At 35.3% G+C, this 19183-nt stretch overlaps 1 protein-coding gene and 1 pseudogene across 1 annotated transcript; one reads left to right on the top strand and one right to left on the bottom strand.

Moving 5' to 3' along the window:
* Window positions 1–6674: 6674 nt before the first annotated feature.
* LOC124890960 (protein COFACTOR ASSEMBLY OF COMPLEX C SUBUNIT B CCB1, chloroplastic-like) lies at window positions 6675–8600 on the top strand. The gene is made up of 3 exons (XM_047402806.1): window positions 6675–7250; window positions 8004–8156; window positions 8248–8600. Exons 1-3 carry the CDS (start codon window positions 6811–6813, stop codon window positions 8432–8434), a joined length of 780 nt encoding a protein of 259 aa, XP_047258762.1. The 5' UTR covers window positions 6675–6810; the 3' UTR covers window positions 8435–8600.
* A 2954-nt stretch (window positions 8601–11554) lies between these two features.
* On the bottom strand, window positions 11555–14588 carry LOC107857689 (annotated as a pseudogene).
* Window positions 14589–19183: the final 4595 nt, after the last annotated feature.

The following is a 19183-nucleotide window of genomic DNA, read 5'->3' as shown; positions in this document are numbered from 1 at the left end:
ACCCTCAACAAACCATTGGCAATATCCATCTAAACCCAAGAAACTTCAGATGTCAGATAGAGAGATAGGTCTAGGCTAGTTTCACACTACTTCGATCTTTTGGGGATCAACTCGAATGCCATCATCGAAAATAATATGACCGAGGAAAGATATTGATCTTAGCCAAAATTTACACTTGCTAAATTTGGCGTACAACTTGTAATCTCTAAGAGTTTACAACACAATTCTAAGATAGTCTGCATGGTCATCCTCACTACGAGAAAAGACAAGGACATCATCGATAAAGACTATGACAAATATGTCTAAGTACTATTTAAACACTCAGTTCATTAGATCCATAAAGGCTATTGGGGCATTTGTTAGCCCAAAGGACATGACGAGAAACTTAAAGTGACCATAACGGGTTCTGAAAGTTGTCTTTGGAATATCACATTCCCTTACTTTAAGCTAGTGATAGCCGAATCTAAGGTCTATCTTAGAGAGGTAACTTGCACCATGGAATTGATCAAATAAGTCATCAATCCTAGGAAAGGATATTTTTTTTTATTGTGACTTTTATTCAGCTGACGATAGTCAATGTACATTCGCAAAGAACCATCTTTCTTTCACATGAATAGGATGGGAGCGCCCCATGGCGAGACACTGGGCCTTATGAAACCTTTATCTAAGAGGTCTTTAAGCTACTCTTTTAAATTCTTAATCTTTGTTGGAGCCATACAATATGGAGGAATGGAGATGGGATGAGTATCTGGAAAAAGGTCAATACCGAGTTCTATTTTCCTATCGGGAGGTACCCCTAGCAAATCTTCGAGAAAAGCTTTAGGAAACTCATTGACTATATGAACTAACTGAACTGTTGGAGTCTCAGACTTAGTGTCTTTGACTCAGACTAGATGATAAATTTTGATATCAACTTTCTGGCCTTAAGATAGGATATGAAAGGACTCTTGGGAGACATTGAATTACCTTCCTACTCAAAGACCGGCTCATCAGGAAACTAAAACTTCACTACTCGAGTACGACAATCTATAGATGCATAACAGGAACGGAGCCAATCCATGCCCATAATAATGTCAAAATCGACCATGTCTAACTCTATTTAGTCTGCTAATATGATCTTATGAAGGACAGTGATAAGACACTTTTTATAGATTTGTTTGGCAATAACTGACTCCCTCACTGGGGTGGAAACTAAGAAAGGTTTAGAAAAATTTTAAGGACTTAATCCAAAATTCATCGTAACTAACGGAGTAACATAAGAGAGATTTGACCCTGGGTCCAACAACACATAAATATTAAAATAAAATATATGAAGCATACCAATAACAACATCTGATGAACTCTCTTGATCCTAAAAGAATGGTAAGGCATAGAATTGATTTTGCGCTGACTGCCACCGGTACTAAATGATGCACCCTGAGGAAGGGCTAGGCGACTTAGTAGAGCTGGTGTGCTAGTAGCCTAAGTCTGGGGACGAATATCTCTGTTTCCTTGCTTAGCATACGGGTACACTTTGATTTCGTAACCCAACTTACCACACCCAAAATAACCTTTCTGTCCCAACAAAATACTCACCAAAATAATTCTTACTATACTTAGCACATGTAGGATAACTGGGTCTTCCACCCATACTATTCTAAGACCTGGACATAGAAGTCTTACCCCACTGTTTCTGCTTGGCCCTGGGTGCTGGAGCACTGGCTGAAGATGGAAATAGCATAGATAGGGGACCCTAAAATTGTGAACGTTACCTTCTCTAGACCTTGTCTGGCCATAGTCAAACTGCTCGGTTCTAGCCTTCTTATTTACCCTCTCTCTCCCCTTCAACTTATTCGTCTCAATTTATTGAGCATGAGTTATCAATCTAGCAAGATCTATATCCCCAATAAGAATGGCATTCCTACACTCCTTGATTACCAAACTAGACACTCCAGTAACAAACTTACTCATACTAAATCTACGATCAGCTATCAAATCAGGAGCATACTTAGATAACTGATTGAACTTAAGGCAGTACTCTTTCACTATCATCGATCCCTGACTCAAGTTCATGAACTCTTTTACCTTAGCTTCTCTTAATTTGCACAAAAAGAACTTGTCTAGAAACATATTTTTAAACACCTGCTAACTCAAAGGAGATGCATTCTCACCTCTACCATTCTTTCACATAACCATCCATTCATAAGCCATATCTTTCAGCCTATAGGATGCCAACTCCAAACTCTCCTCCTCAGTAACATGCATAATATAGGTGATCTTTTTTACCTCATCAAGATACAACTGTGGGTCCTCACCTACTTTTGACCCAAAGAATTCAGGCGGATTCATTCTCATGAAGTCACGGATTCTAGCTATAGCTAAATCATCATAATGTTGAAGTGGGACTGTATCCTGAAGATTTCCCTAAATATTGGCAGTCACAGCTTGGGCTAACGCCTGAAAGGCAACCTAAAATTCAGCATGGGATTCATTTTTATTCAGAGGATCAGTAGGCTGGGGTGGCTGGTTATTATTTCTGCGTGCATTAGCTCAGCGAGGAGGTATATTCAACTATCACATAATAGTACAATTTAAAAGAAGATAGAGGCACTGTAAGCACGATAGATTATGAAAGAAAAGGATGATTTTTGAAAATGTTCCATAGACTCTTGCTCATAAATGTGGTGTGCTTTACACCCATGATCAAGACTCTATGTAATGCGGCTTGTCTGACTCCCTAGGACTCTTTAAACATTAGGCTCTGATACCAAGTTTGTAACACCCCAAAAATGGGTCCCAAGACGTCAAATGGTGCTCAAGACTACGATTTATCTTAAGCTAACCCTGTAGCCTTTTACTAAATCTAAAACTCATAATAAAGAAATATAAATATATAATCAATGCTGAAAAGTTGAATTCTGTCTTATCTAAACTGGAGTTAACTGAACACAATATCTAAGAATACTTGACTTAAAAATCTAGACAATCAACACTAGAAATCTGAGGTATAACTAGCATTCTAACAAGCCTCTACTACTAATAACTAGGGAGCCGCTGGGAAAGACCCCTAGCTGACTCAATCTGAATAAAAAAAATTAAACAGGCTACTTTGATAAATTGAAAGTATGAATAACTGGGTCCGCAAACTATGAGGACTCACCAACTGTTGAGATGTAGATAGAGATTCTCATGGTCAATCACACTGTTGGAACTGAACACTTGAACCTATATTATTAAACAATGTAACACATAGGCATATATGTGGATCAGTACTTTTGGAATGTACTGAGCATGTAGGGGTGAATGCATTATCAAAACAATATCTAAATATTCATAAAAATTTATGAAAGAATGCATGTTAGGTGTAATGACTCACATTGGCTTGAATAACATAAAGCTAAAAATCATAAATCATAAATGATAAAGCATACTGTGTAAGTCTCGTGAGCAATTACATTTAGTTCTAAAATTTATACTTGTATTCTATCTTTAAATCTTGTAGTCTAAGTGTAGAAAGTACTTACTTTTATATCTGTAATCTAAAATCTGAAATCTCATGACTAATAATCTTATGTAAGATAATATTTGAAGGAAACTGTGAGCCTTCACACTAAATTCTAAAGTTTTTCTGTAAGTTTTTGCTATCTGGGAGGTTCTTCTAATCGACATAAACCATGTGAGCTATCATGGAGTCCAACATCTAGTTCCCCTAAGGGGAAAACCTCATGAAGGGTAGAGGTCTCATACTCTTTCCGAGGAGTATAACCTAAGCTAAGTGATCATAATATGTATCTGTATCCATATACAAATGGAATATAATTTGAATCTGTACCTATGTTGGCTCTTAATTCTTGAGAAGTAGGATGCGCAAAACCCACACTTCCCACTCGGTGCTAAATACTCCCTTTAATTTGTGTACTCATTCAGTAGGAAATCCACTTTAAAAACCAACATAAGGGTTTACGATGAAAACCAATTATGCATCTGTTTACTTTAAATTGTAATCAAAATTGTATTAAAACTGATAAAGTAGATCCCATGTCTCAGATAAGGATCAAAAGATCAATCTTGTTCAAAAAATTGAATATAAACTAATCATAGGATGCTTAAAGGCATAATCTTCTTGGAATATCAATATTCAAACTAGGACTTAATAACCCATACTTTAACTCATGTCAAATCATCACAAGGTTCATACTTGATAGTCAAAATCTTGAAATTTCTTTAACAATTCTAGTCAAGACAATGAAATTCAATTTTCAATATATGTAAAACAAAGCCAAATGTATAGATACGTAAAATAGAGGTGCAATTCAACATTCCAAGAACTTGTAACATTATAAACATCAAATAATGACAATTGGTATAAACCCTATACTCACATCATGTATATTCGTGTAAATTCAAGTTTAAAAACTAGTTTTGGGCACAAGGATGAAAGAGTTATCCTTGTTCATAAACCCATGTACCTTAATTGATTAAATTATTGAAGACACTTGACTTTGAATTTCTATTTATTTTTGTGAAGATTTTTTTTAAAGATCTTGAACTCGAAAGCTTGGACTATTAACTTTTTTGAAGGAGTAATGGGTTTGTTCTTGATTTCTTAGAGTTAGGGTTTTTCTTAGAGATAAAGAAGATGAATAATGATGTATCTATGCTATTTGGGGCTGAAGTTATGTGTTTAGGATGGTTTTGATATGAGACAAAAGACCTTATTGTCCTTCAATACGCAGAATCAAAGCTAAAAAATTCATGAGCGTGCTACGGAGCATTTGTCGCATGCTCTGAAGCCCCGGAATCGAGCGTGCTCTATCGTATGCTCCCTGGGGTGGACTGGAGAGCGCGTTACATGATAATCACATGCATCTACTGTTTTTTAATTCCAAATATGTCCTTACGCTTGTCCAAAATTTTTGAAACTCACCCGAGAGGTAGCTTTGACAACCCTGATCATGAATCAACTTTAAAATCGACATTCTAAGGCCGAAAAGGTTAGGAATGAAATCATCAAAGTTTAGGAGTTTTAGAAATGACTAAGTCTCAACATTTAGTTTTATTTTCAGGTTCTAAGTGTCTTAAACAAGCACTAAGAGATGAATTAAAATAAAAATGTATGAGGTATAACACTCATCCTCTTTGAAAGCTCAACCAACCTCTATTTTCTCGATTTCTTCACCATTCTTCTTCTAGTTGGTTGCTCAAACGACTCTTTTCATAGGCTCGTCTTCTTGCATCTATGCCTAGTCACCAAAGTTCAACCATCATCGTCACCTCTTTTAACTGAAGACTTTGCTCTAATGATTCCTTTTATGCTCTTCAAAGCATCATCTAATTGAATCAAGCTAGCCAAAAGTGATAGAGATATAATGTGAACTTGTTATCTCATCATCAAAGAAATTTTTTTCTTATTTGCCAGCTACATGATTTTGTCTTTAAAGACAAACTATTTCTCCAGAAGGTAACCCACAAGCCTATGATACTTGCAATAGTTTGGGTCATTAATCCTTCTAGTATCGTTGGTAGATCAATGAGCTTATGCTCAAGAAGTTCATTGTAAATTTTAGCAACAGCAGAATCAAGAAAGGGGTATTTCTTTTCTTGCATCTCCTTAAAGTCAACTTTTGATTTGAGCGTGCTTGAGAAGTCATCCTGACGCTTTGCTTCTTTCTTTGGTGAACTTCGCAAGAGACACATGGACATTTATGGATTCCTTGTTGTCATTTTTGGGGACAAACTTGCTCCAGGTTTTGGGTTTCTGTTTATCCTTTCCCTTTCAAATATAAATTCAAAGGCTTCGAGTTAGATCATGAATTTGAAGTTTATTTGTGAATTTAATGGATTTGAGCTTGACTTGTAATTGAATTCAAGGTTTTTGGGTCTTGTTCTTAAATCTTGTGGTCATGATCTTGGATTTTGATGAACTGGATCTTAAATGGTTGAATTTGTAAAGAAATCTACGATGTTTGATCAATGAGTTTTCTCTTGCTTCTTGTTAGAATTGTTGGTCCCTTTTTTGAATTATGAGGCCTATATTTATAGTTATAGGAAGGAAAGAGTTATGGTGAAGATGGGTTTCTTTTGGTCAATCAGATTTTAAGTGGCATGATGATATTTGATTGGACCTTGAATTTCACCTGGCATGCTGCATCATTTTGACATGTGACATGATCCTATTGACTCCTTCATTTGACTTGATATGCCATGTTATTTGACATGTGACACCAAATTGGGCCTCTAGTATAAAGTGATATCTTGGACTTAGCAACATGGACTCATCGTTTGTAGCCCAGCTTAATGGATTAGCCCAATAACAATTGGATTTAACTAAATCCATATATGTTTGGACTTAAATAATTAATTTAATTGTATTAGTTCGCAATATTTATTCGGGACTAATATAATTTGAATTTAATATAATTCAAATTTTATACGAATTTATATTTAATAAAATTTGGTTGCATACAATCACTAAAGTAACATCAGGCGTGAAAGATTTTCTAATCCTCAACTGACAAATTGTTATATTTTATTTTTGTTATGTTTTATGTTTTGTTTTTAGCACACAGAAAGTCAAATAATATATATATTGCTTTTTTACACTTCAAAATTTTTTATTTGCATTACAAAATTTAAGTGTATTAAGTATTTAGGGATAAATAATAATAATTATTAGTCCGTTGTTTTGAATTGTTAAGAAAATGGATAGAGATAAGTGGAAACAGCAGCAGTTAGAAGTTGGAAGTGATAACAGTTTGGTTGGGAGGGAAGGCAAGTACATAAAGTGCGTGGTCTCCTCCGCACATTTGTGTTGTGTGCCAACACCACCAAATGGCAGCAAAGCTTTTTCTCTCTCCTCTCTCTCTTCCTCCCACTTTCCACGCTCCACACTATTCTCCCCGGCATCTATGTCGTCCAACAACACCCACAACCCGCTTCACTGTTCAAGCATTTAACCATGTACATCATCTCTTCACTGCTCCTCCTCCGCTGCTTTTTCAAGAAAACCCATATCCTCTTTTCTCAATTGCAGCAGCAGATGCTGGTTATTCATTGGCTAGCTACTACACTTCTCTAGGTCTGTTTGTCATCTCTGTTCCTGGTCTTTGGTCCCTTATTAAACGATCTGTCAAATCCAAGATTGTGAAGAAGACATTTGTTAAGGAAGGGATAGAGGAAGGAAAGAAAGCGGCTAACCAGGTTGCTGGCGAAATTCTTTCATTCTTCACTCGAAATAATTTCGCTGTCTTGGATAGAGGAGAGACTATTACGTGAGTTAATCCCACTCACTCCCCAATTTACCTTTTACTTATCTTATCCTTGCAATGCCCCTTAGAGTATCTTTAACTTTTATCTGCGGTAATGATTTGAATTATTTTGAAAAATGTGACAACTACCTGAAAACCTTTGTTGATTGCACAATTGCATCCTTCAGTTATTGGATTGTTTTCCATAAGACTGGATTTGGTAATTGGACTTCTATTTTTTCATCTCATTTTATTTTTATTTTGCATTTTCGTTCTTAGCTTTTTCCAGCTCAATTCATTCTTAGTTGATGCAAATAGCTTGGCTTTTGTTGTTGCATCAAACTCTGCCGTTGGCTGCATTAAATTGTCTTTCCTCGTGTTTATTTTCAGCTGAAAGTGGACATTTATTTTGTATCTTTTCATCTGAACCTGCTAATTAAGTGATGATGCTCTGGAAACTGTACATCATCACTACTGTTATTTGAGCATCTTCATGAAGATGAGTGAGACGGTTAGAAGCTGTTTCACCATATCATGTTCTGTTTGCCTGCAGGAGCCCCTTTCTTTTTCCAGAAAATGCAATGCAATTTCAATCACTGCATTGCTTTTCTCTAGAAAGAACGAGTTCATTCTATTAGTATATTTGTTATGCCTTGACCTGTGAGAGATTTTTTCGACCTCAATAATGGAATCTTCATTAATTAGAAACATCTACAGTCATTGTTTCAGCTTCTCTCTCTTTTCCATTGATATTAATTCAACTTTTGCATCCTGAAGGTTTGAAGGAATGATGGTTCCAAGCCGAGGACAAGCAGCACTGTTAACTTTCTGCACCTGTATAAGCTTGGGAAGTATTGCCCTTGTTCTTACTATAACAGTTCCAGATGTAGGCAATAATTGGTTCTGGATCACTGCCTTAAGTCCGTTAGCGTAAGTATTGCTAATATAAAGATCATCTGTCAACTCTGATTATGAATTGCTGATGATTAGAAACCATTTGTTTTTTTTAAATCGGGAGCAGGGGTGTATATTATTGGACTCGAGCATCCAGAAAGGAGCAGATCAAGGTGAAAATGATGGTGGCAAATGATGGAAGCTTGTCAGAAATCGTTGTTCAAGGTGATGACCAAGAAGTAGAGAAAATGCGGAAGGAGCTACAGCTGAGTGAAAAAGGCATGGTTTATGTTAAGGGCTTACTTGAAAGATGATATTACGCGGTTTTCTTGTAAGATATATATGCCTGAAACATATTCCATGATTTTTCGCCAATAACATTTTGATGTTCCTTTATCGTTCTTATGTTTTAACCTGAAAATTTCTAAGAAACTGTAAATTAATAGCACATGCATATATTAATCACAAGTTCTTGTGCAATAGGGGTGAATGTGTCTACTGTAACTTGATCTTCTTTTTGACATGAAAGAATATTAATTCTGACCCTTCTCTAAAATACATAATCATAAGGAGAAAAGGCTGCAAAGAAAGGGGGAGAATGAAGTTCCCGCCTTATAATTAACAACAACAACAATACGAGTGAAATCCCACAAGTGGAGTTTGGGGAGGGTAGGTTGTACGTAGACCTTACCTTTACCTAACCTTACCTTAACCTTGTGGAGGTAGAGAGACTGTTTCGAGAAGACCCTTAGCTTGAGTAAAACAAATCAAAGTAGGTATGAAAGGGGAAAAAACAACAGTGAAGAAAACAATAACAGCTAGTCAAAGGAAATAGTAACAGCAAGAACAAACACATAATGTGATAATTGAAGCACAGTAAACACATGATGAAGGAAATCAAAAGCAATAGACTACAAGAATAAGGCTATTACTACGACACACAACACTCACTATCTACTATCCTTTTACCCTAATCTGCGACTTGCACATCCTCCTATCTAGGATCATGTCCTAGGTAGTTGAAGCTATACTATGTTGTATGTAATCATCTCTTGCCCATACTTCTTCGGCCATCATTCACCTCTCTTTGTATTCTCTATATCCAACCTCTCACACCTCCTCATTGTGACTTTTGCGCTTCTCCTCATCACATGCCCAAACCATTTCTGTCTCATTTCCCTCATCTTTTCCACCACTAAGGCCACTCCCACCTTTTCCTAGATATCCTTATTCCTGTTCCTATCACTTCTAGTATGTCCAGACATCCATCTCAATATCCTCATTCCTGCAACATGTATCTTTTGAATGTGGGAGTTTTTGATTGACAACACTTCATCCCATACAACAAAGTTTCTCTAACCACCATTATGTAGAACTTATCTTTAAAATTTTTGTGATACCTTTTTATCACACAAAACTCCAAAGACAAGCCTCCACGTTATCCATGCTGCAGCAATACGATGTGTGACATCATCATCGATGTCCCCGCTTTCGTGGATTAAAGACCTAAGATACTTAAAACCATCTCTCTTGATGATAGCCTGTGTGTCAAGCCTCACTTCTATGTCTACCTCATAACTTTCATACCTTGCATAACGAAATTCACATTCCAAATAGGAACGGGCTAAGTGTTGATCCCTGATGAAAACCCATCTCAACTGAAAAATGCTTGGAGTGGATAACCTTAATTGCTGACCTTATTTTATCGTCTTAGGCAGGCTAAGTTGTTTAGCAAAGTCAATAGAGAAAGAAGTATCATCACGTTCACATTGCCTAGGGTGATGAACAAAAGGCAACGTCTGTGACACGATATTGAACTTTTGAGTGGCTACTTATACCGTCTGGACTCACCAATGCCCCAATAACTTTTTGGATCTTGATGAACAGTTAAGTTATTCCATTTGTTTTTGACCAATTCATCATGGTCTACCTTGTCCTCGATGATATTGTCATTTATAGAGAACCACATTGAGCATCTTCATAGGATTTACCAAGTTCTAAAAGAGACATGCTATATATTAACCATCATTGCACAACCACATTCAGCCATCTCTACCAACTACCACTTCGAACCCACCATTGCTGACCACCACCATTGCCAGCTGCTATTGGGACGATTTTTGGAGTGTGTTTCATCAAACTAGTATTTAGACATCAAACTAGTATTTAGACTACCATAAAATATATTTTCTTTTAAATTATATATATATTTATTAGGTTTTAAAGAAAGATAAAATATAGACATATCCAGAAGCTAGAAAACACTATTAATCATCCAGTATTCAAGTTTAGAGATAATCTTTTAATAATCAGATATAGATTAGATTCAAACATCTTAATGTTGAAAAGAAAAGCAAGATGGCCCAACTTTTGTTCTAGAACAGAGAACTTGGAACCAGTAATTTTTAATGGTGATTTTTGGGCCAGCGTACTCACTCGATCGCACCAATATAAATATCAGGTAACTCTTGGTGCAACTTGGAAGCAGTAGCGTTCATAGATCTGTGTTTCACTTTCGATCCGAACTTCAGTTTAATGGTCTCCAATATAATCTTTTTCTTTTTAATGTTCTGTGCAGACCAGCTTGCGCACCCAATTAATTCTATGGGATACTTGTTACCTTCCACCAGCGTAAATATGATAACTCTGTCCAACAAGGCTTAGACAGACGCAAAGAAATCACCTAGTATTTTGAGATTTAAACCTGAGACCTCATGGTTATTAACCCACTTCATTGACCTCTAGGCTACAACCTTTGATACAAATTTCAATATAATCCTTCTTTTTTCGATTAGGTAATATATTAGAAGGTCTAGGATTAGAACTAGTTGATGCATAGATTTCATAATCAGACAAGTAAATGAGAGAGCGTTGAAGGAAAATATAGAGATTTTTTCCCAAATGAGGGAACTTTATAATGTTTGACCAATTTTCTCGAACTGTGTGCTTCAATGCGCTATTGGATGTTATTTCCATAATATGAAGCTTCTTAGCAGATTGAATTGATTACTTACAGTTATATGCAGCAAATTAAGTGTCAACTAGTCATGTTGAACAACCAGGAATTGTTGAGCGATATGACAGCAACAATTTGGTAAATGTAGCCTCTAGAGAAAACAACAATGACCTGCAAATTTATCTCTATCTGGCATCCAACTGTGTGATGCTTACTTCATTGATGGAACTTTTGCAATGCTTGCTCGATGAACTGTCGTCTTCAGTGAATCGGCTTCTGCCATTGAAAAAGTCTGGCTCCTTAGGCAAGGGTAGCACTACATCACTACCTAACATGAGCACAACTGATGCCATACTCGGCCTATCTTCTGAACACTGCTGCACGCATAATAGACCTACATGGACTGATCATTGAACTTCAGACTCATTGCATGACTGCCTTAGTTGAGTATCTATTGCTTCCATAACTCTGCCTTCTTTGAAAAGGATCCACAGTTGAACATTTGATATCATGCAGTTAGATGTTATAAGTTTTACTTGACATAATTTTTGCACCATATAAGATAGACAAAGAAGAGCTCCTACGTCCTAGAAAATTATGATTATGGTCTGGATGAAAGAACCCTCCGTTTCGCTTCATGCTTAAAATCTTCAGTACTAGAATTCCAAAGCTAAATACATCTGATTTCACTGAAAATTTTCCTTCTGCTGCATACTCCGGAGAAATGTAGCCACTATAGGATAATGTCAAACAAAGAAATAAGAAGCTTTTTAGTGGACTGCAAATAGTTCATCGGTTTAAAGATCATTACTACGTCCCAACCACTCTTGTTGTCATGGAGTCTCTTTCCTCCGAAACTTCTTGCCGTGCCAAAATCAGATATCTTCGGGTTCATATCAATGTCTAGCAAAACATTACTAGGTTTAAGATCTCTGTGGACTTTCCACAATCTTGAGTCTTCATGAAGATAGAGACTAGAGAAGTCCTCAAGCAATTCCATTAATAATATGGAATCACTTAGGCCAATCAAGTGGTGACCTCCTATCTGTATCTGCGAAGTTCCAGATCTTGTAATAAGATCCTTTCAAGTATTTCAAATGAAAGAATAGATAACCAAATCCATCTGATGATTGAACTATTTCGAGAGTTGATTCGTGAAAAGCTAAGTATGTTAAGAGTTCAGAGAAGTGAGAACCAATCATAAAGGAACCAATCCAGGCTATTATTTGGCATACCAAGAAGAGTCACAAGATTCCGATGCTGGAGTTTAGCTATGAAGATGATCTCATTCTTGAACTCATCAGTTCCCTGTGCTGAGTATCTTGAATGTCTCATTACTTCAATTTCTTGTCCATCTTTCAGCATACCTTAGGTTTTCTAAGGCAATTAGTTGATAGAGCTTCTCAAGAATATTTTGCTGACAAATAATAAACTAGAGCTTGACATTACTGTTTAGGTGAAATAGGAGAATGGCAGATAAATTTTCTTACTGAAACTTGTGTTTGTCCCTTTTAAAAGTTCGGAAATTGCTTTCTAGGCAGTTAGATTGGATAAAACAGAAAGAGCTGCTGTTAACATTGTTACCTTGTAAACAGGTCCAAAACCACCTTCTCCAAGCTTGTTGTTCAGTGAAATGTTATTGGTAGCATGAGATATAGTTTCAAAATCAAACAACGGTAAATCTAGCTCTTCATCTTTGCTTTCATTAGTGCCGAACATTTCAGAGCTTCTTATTCCTCTTCCTGTTAAAATAAGGACTTAATTGGATGTAAAGAGAGAAATTCTGATATTTACCAAATGTGACGGCAGATAAAAGGTACCACTAATACAAAAGCAGCAAAACCACTGATTTACCTTTGCTAAAATGTTACTGATCCTGATCCTTCTTCTTCTTTTGCCTTATGTATAAGATTTGGCATAGTGCCAAGAACAGACCTAACACTGCCAGGGGCAAGCTGATTCTCAGTTTCTTTAGTTTCCCTCTACTGGAGTTACCCGAGGATCAAAATAAATTCATCTTTTTTGTTTTGCTTTCAAACAATGAATTAAAAATTCAACTTGCTCATTCAATGATATATAATTTGGTTATCCTTGCATGACAAAGTGAAGAAACAGATTTGTACCCAACTCAGAAGTGTCCAACTTTATATAGACATCTTGCCCAGTAGCACCAAACTCTCTGATGTCCATCAGCTCATTATACCAAAGCAGCAGTCTTCAGTTTTCCCTGTCATGCCTGGATTTGCATGCGCCATATACGAGCAGTTTCTCAAGCACAATTCCTCACATGCATTAAGAGTAACTGCTTGACTGTACCAGCAAAAATGAGTGTCTGGCAACTTGATGCCTGAATATTTCAAGAATTTAACTTCCTTTTGGCGATTCAATGATGTCTTTCTAACACAGCCTTTTGACCAATTCCCCCTTGCCCATTCTGTTGGATCTTTGGGTTCAAGTTTATCCAAACATTGCAGATTGGAGACTTACCACTGTTGCACAAACCATATGAGTGACACTGGCTATAAATGTCACAGGTATCAGTTGGCGCACTGACAACATCATCCCAATTTGCAGTCTGATTGTTCCATTCTGAAAGCTGTAGCACCCCATTTAGTTGCATCCCTGTCCATTGAAATAATAGAGCTGTCTGTGAGTTCATACATGAAGGATATTTCCTCAGGATCAGATAAGAATGTATAGTTATAACCCTTCTACGAGGTATCCCGAGATGGTTCATTAGGAAAGACTCGACCATTGCTTGATCCAGTCCCGTAGAGTTCAACGGAACCATTCATGGTGAATGTTTGTAGGAATCCACGAGGATCAAATGTCCAAGTAAACCTACCCCTGGAAGGATCATTTGTGCTCTTCCATGACCAGAGGGGACAACGAAAACCAGTTTTAAGATCGGTCCCAAGCTTCATTCCAGGTAAAAGTGTGTCACCTGGATCGTCAAAACTCCGCCACAGGTAACTTTCAGGCTTATCCTCGGCTGCATCTCTTACTACAAGATTGCCTGAATCAAGAAGTTGTGCTTTCTACACATGTTTAGTGGCATTGGAGGACCAAATGACACTGCCAGAGGCATTTTAAAGAGTACGAATTCCTTGTCTGGTAATATTTGACCTACCGGATGTATCGTTGAGTGGAGTGTCTCGATTAGCAACCCATACCACTGTCTGTACAGTAACTTTATTGAGCCATATTCGTAACTCGTAAGTACCATTTTCTGGATGTCCCAGGGGAGAAAAATCCCAACTTAAACTTGCCACCTGATGAAATAATGGTGCTTCCATTTGTTAGAGGTTGATTTACAGGTAAGGCATCTAGGGCACTAGGCAGAATCCATATGGATGACGAGAAAAGTATTCCTATGGCTTCCAATGGTTTCCAGATGGAGTTTCAAGTAGCTGTTTCCTTACAAATGGAGTCACTGACATGTTCAGAATAGGTGTATAGGTGTGGTTTTCATATGACGTGCGGAAACCTTGATAATCAATTTGACTAAACATGTCGGCTTTTTTAAAAAGACGGAGGAGCAGAAAGATTAAAATGATTCTCGCAATATTTTTGTTGATCATAAGAGGACATTTTAAAAAAAAAAAAAAAAAAAAAAAATGGGAGGAGGACGGGAAAACGGGAGGAGATTAGGGGAATCACGTTCACAAATTAGCAAATTTTTATGGAAAAGAATGACTATTAATTAAAACAAATTTCAATATTCCTTCTTTGTTTTAGTTATCGCAATTCAAAAAAGTTGATCTTCCTCAAATTTTCTTCTACTTGTTTGTGCTTAAGAATTGTTTTTAGCTCTTGAACTTGCATGTCAGTAATATGGCCTTTTTTTCTTTTTCTTGAACTCTGTTATAAATGTACCATATATATATATATATATATATATATATAGTGAATGTCTACTTTACTATATATTGTGTATGTCTATTTATGAAAAATTACAATCTCAAGGTTAGTTTTTCCTTATAAATAAAGGATTTTTCCTCATTGTAATTCATCCCTCAAGAGAAATAATAATTATTCTCTCTATTTTCTCTATTGTTAAGATATATACTTTAATTAGTTCGATGGCAGAAGAGTCCACCACGAATAAGTATTAAATTAGAGAGATTACAGAAAAGGAAACAAGTTACAGTGTCAATAGGCCAATGGATATTGAGAGAAATTTTCTCTGTTTGTATTCGTAATCCATATATCACCTTACATATATTAATATTTTATGTAAAAGGTAAAAGTCTTTATTTTATTACTATACAGTATTAGGTTTGTTCATATTAACTTATGTTAATGGTTATTTTGGAGTGTTATGTTCTCACAACGATAATTTATATAATTTTAAATTGATGATATAATGGTGGTTAAGGCAGCCGATTTATACCTAAGATGGCTTTATATGAATATGACATTGAGTTTGAATCTCAATACATCATATTGATGATATAATGATGGCTAAGGTAAACCAACATGTTTTGGGTGAAAGACATGAAATTTCTCTTATCATATATGCTCCATTCTTTTTGTAGTAAATGTGGTAGCAGTGCACTGTCTGAAAGAAGACAAGTCATTGAATGCACAAATTTACGCGTGGAGAGATAATATGATAATGATCATCAAAAGTGATGATATTTTCACACGCATATTATGATCATAAGATATGTTATAGAAAAATTCTCTGCGTCATATGTATGCCTCAATTTGCTCCTGAAGTAGCAATATCTTGAAAGAGGTTCTAAGCTATCATAATTTGATACGCTTAAGGCATGATTATATTTCATTCTTGGGAAATGAGAATTTCGATTGTGTCAATACAAGCGTACACTTGATTGTGATGATACCACCAAACACCTCCGAAAGAGGCTGAATAATCGAGAAAGTTATTCTGAAATCTACTTCTAAAGTAGTAAAACTGAAATTTATCCATGTAATAGTAAATTTAAAATTTACTAAAGTAAAAAGTACATGTCATGGTTGAAGAACTAGAAAATTCTTCATGAACATTTAATGTTGTTTGTTCTCATGATAAGTTGGTTGGACCAACTAATTTTGGGATTGGGTTCCTTAAAATCTGAAAAGTATAAAAGGTGAATATGGGCTCGTTCACCCTTCATGTGATCTATTAAGATGCATCGATATAAGATGATCACATGTGAGTTTATTGTCAACCTGCAGTTTGACATTCATAAAGTTGTCTGTTCAGGAACCAACTATTCCGTCTAATAATTTTAATGTGCGGTGTACGATTAATAAATATACCATGATGCACAAAGATGAATTCCTCAAAGAACATGGAGGATGTATGTTAGTTTTTCTAACATAAGGGGGAGATTATAAGCAGCTATAAAATATGTTAGAAATTATCATAAGATCCTCATTCAAAAGATAATTCAAGTCAAATGCCGAATGCATCTCATATTTAAGCTGCAAGTGCTCCTATTTTGTGTCCCTAAAGGACAAAGTCTATGCATGCGTGAAGCAAGGTAGACTAATCGGTTCTAAATGAAATAATCCTCGAAAAGGACAAGGATCAAACAATCATAGTAAGAAGGCAATATGCTCTTGAAGAGACTACAACATAACACTTCAAGAAACCTTATGAGAAGTTCAGGTACCTGAAAACAAAGAAGTGATGAGATCTCAAAATGTTATATCGTATTGTGAACCGATACAAAATGAGAAACCGTCGACTATATATTTGATACAATATTGGCGCAATATTGTAAAAGATTACGAGGATCTGAATTCTACGTTAATTTAAGCATGCTGAGGTAAAAACATTTATTAAGTGATATGAAAGGATGCAGCTTGGTAGGCGTAAAACTTATTTGATTTGCAGTTCAGACACTTGAAGATGTCACACATGAAATGTTGAATATTGTCACTTGACAAAATTTATATGAAAATTTCTTTAAGGATTCAAAATATAAATGTTTCTTGGAAACTAATTGATAATCCTTATATTGTATAAGCTTATAGCTTAAAAATTATTGAAATTCTTAGGAGTTTTCAAAGCAATAGATTATTTGGTGAAATAAAAAATATACCGAATTAGATTGGTTATGAAGTACCATATCTTAGTGCAAGTGGTGCACTCATGTATCTTGCAAATACTACAATGCCTGATACAGCTTTTTCAGTCAATTTGTTAGCAACGTATATTTTTGCTCCTACTAGGAGACATCAGAATGGAATTAAACACATGAGCTTGTTTTATTCTAAATATTGTAGTCCGATTTTATTGGTCATGCTGATGTTGGGTACTTATCTGACCCACATAAAGCTCGATCTCAAACAGCCTATGCATTCATATGTGGTGGTACTGTCATATCTTGGAGATATATAAAGCAGACTATCGTAGCCACTTCATCAAATCATGTTTAGATAATAACTATTCACGAAGCTAGCCGAGAATGTGTATGGTTGAGGTCCATGATACATCTAATTCGAGAAAATGTGGTTTGAAATGCGATAACGTACCCACAATTTTATACAGAGATAATGCAACATGCATAACATATCTTAATAGAGGATTCATAAAAGGGGATAGAACGAAGCACACTTCATCAAAGATTTTCTACATACATGAGCTACAAAAGAATGGTGATATTAACATGCAATAGATTCATTCAAGTGACAATATGGTTGATTTATTCACCAAGTCTCTTCCAATTGCAACTTTTAAGAAGATGGTGAACAAGATCGGGATACAAAGGTTCAACGATGTTCTCATTAGGGGGAGTTAATACGCGTTGTACTCTTTTTCCTTACGATTTTTTGTCCCACTGGGTTTTCCTTGTAAGGTTTTTAATGAGGCAGACTATATGCGTATTGTTAGATATGTGTACTCTTTTTTCTTCACTAAATTTATTTTCCACTGGGTTTTTTTCTAGTAAGGTTTTAACGAGGCACATCATCTATCAATTACAAATTCAAGGGAGAGTGTGATAAATGTACCATATATAGTGTGTATCTACTTTACCATATTTAGTGAATACCTACATTACCATATATTGCGTATGTCTATTTATGGAAAAGTTACAAACCCCAAAGTTAGTTTTCCCTTACAAATAAAGAGATTTTTCCTCATTGTAATTCATTCCTCAAGAGAAATAACAATTATTCTCTCTACTCTTCTTCTTTGTTCTTTAATATTTCATAACACACTCACTTTTTTTGCATTTTTCCATCATATGCTCCAAGTATTTTTCTATACGATTTTTTTTGTTTTGTTGATTAAAAAGTAATTTTGTAATTGAAGCTACATCCATCGGTCTATCTATCTATCGGTCTATCTATCTATCGGTCTATCTATCTATCTATCCTTCTATCTGTCTATCCGTCTATCCATATTAGGAGTTTCAACATAATTCAAATAAGAAAAAATTTAAAAATAATTAATATCTCATTTAATTTTAAATTATTAAATTTAAAAATTAGTAAATAGAAAATTTAAACAACATTCAAAAATAACATCATTTACTTTATTAGTTGATTTCAAAATGCTACATATTAGGAGTTTCAATATAGTTCAATTAAGAAAAAATTTAATAATAATTAAAATTTTAGTTGATTTTAAATTATTAAATTTAAGTAAAATAATAATGACAATTTTAAATATCCTAACAACATAAATAGTACCACTATGAATGGAACAATCTATATTGTTAAGTGAGAAGTGGAAAAAGAATAATAAGTGATAAATGATATCATATTGCATTAGCACAAAATTACTTTTTTACTATAAGAAAATTATAATTTTAATAAGTTACTCGAGAAAATTGAATAAAAGGTGTCTTTTAAGTCTTGAATAAAGGATTGGTGACATTGACCATTTAAAGGATCAAACATAATTTAGAAACTTGATTAAGTTAATTGTGGACTTAATTAATATTTTTAAAACTTTCTAATTTTTTTTAAAATACAAATCAACCCACGCCCCTCTCCTCTCCAAATCAACCATCTCTCCCCCCTCTCCCCTCTCCCTCTATAGTTTCTCTCAAACTTCTCCCAACCAACAGTTCTGCAAATTTCTCCCTTCAATCTCCGACAATTTTGTAATACCCTATATTAGACTTAGCCTAGTTCAGTCCCTCGT

Source organism: Capsicum annuum, unplaced genomic scaffold, assembly GCF_002878395.1.
Source record: "Capsicum annuum cultivar UCD-10X-F1 unplaced genomic scaffold, UCD10Xv1.1 ctg2788, whole genome shotgun sequence".
Classification (NCBI taxonomy): domain Eukaryota; kingdom Viridiplantae; phylum Streptophyta; class Magnoliopsida; order Solanales; family Solanaceae; genus Capsicum; species Capsicum annuum.
This window is presented reverse-complemented; position numbering and strand designations above follow the sequence as displayed.

Bases quoted from the DNA above. Each gene is read 5' to 3' on its own strand.
- LOC124890960 (XM_047402806.1), top strand. From the start codon at position 6,811: ATGGCAGCAAAGCTTTTTCTCTCTCCTCTCTCTCTTCCTCCCACTTTC. The intron at 7,251-8,003 runs GTGAGTTAATCC...TGCATCCTGAAG, and splicing joins GATAGAGGAGAGACTATTAC to GTTTGAAGGAATGATGGTTC. The intron at 8,157-8,247 runs GTAAGTATTGCT...AATCGGGAGCAG, and splicing joins ACTGCCTTAAGTCCGTTAGC to GGGTGTATATTATTGGACTC.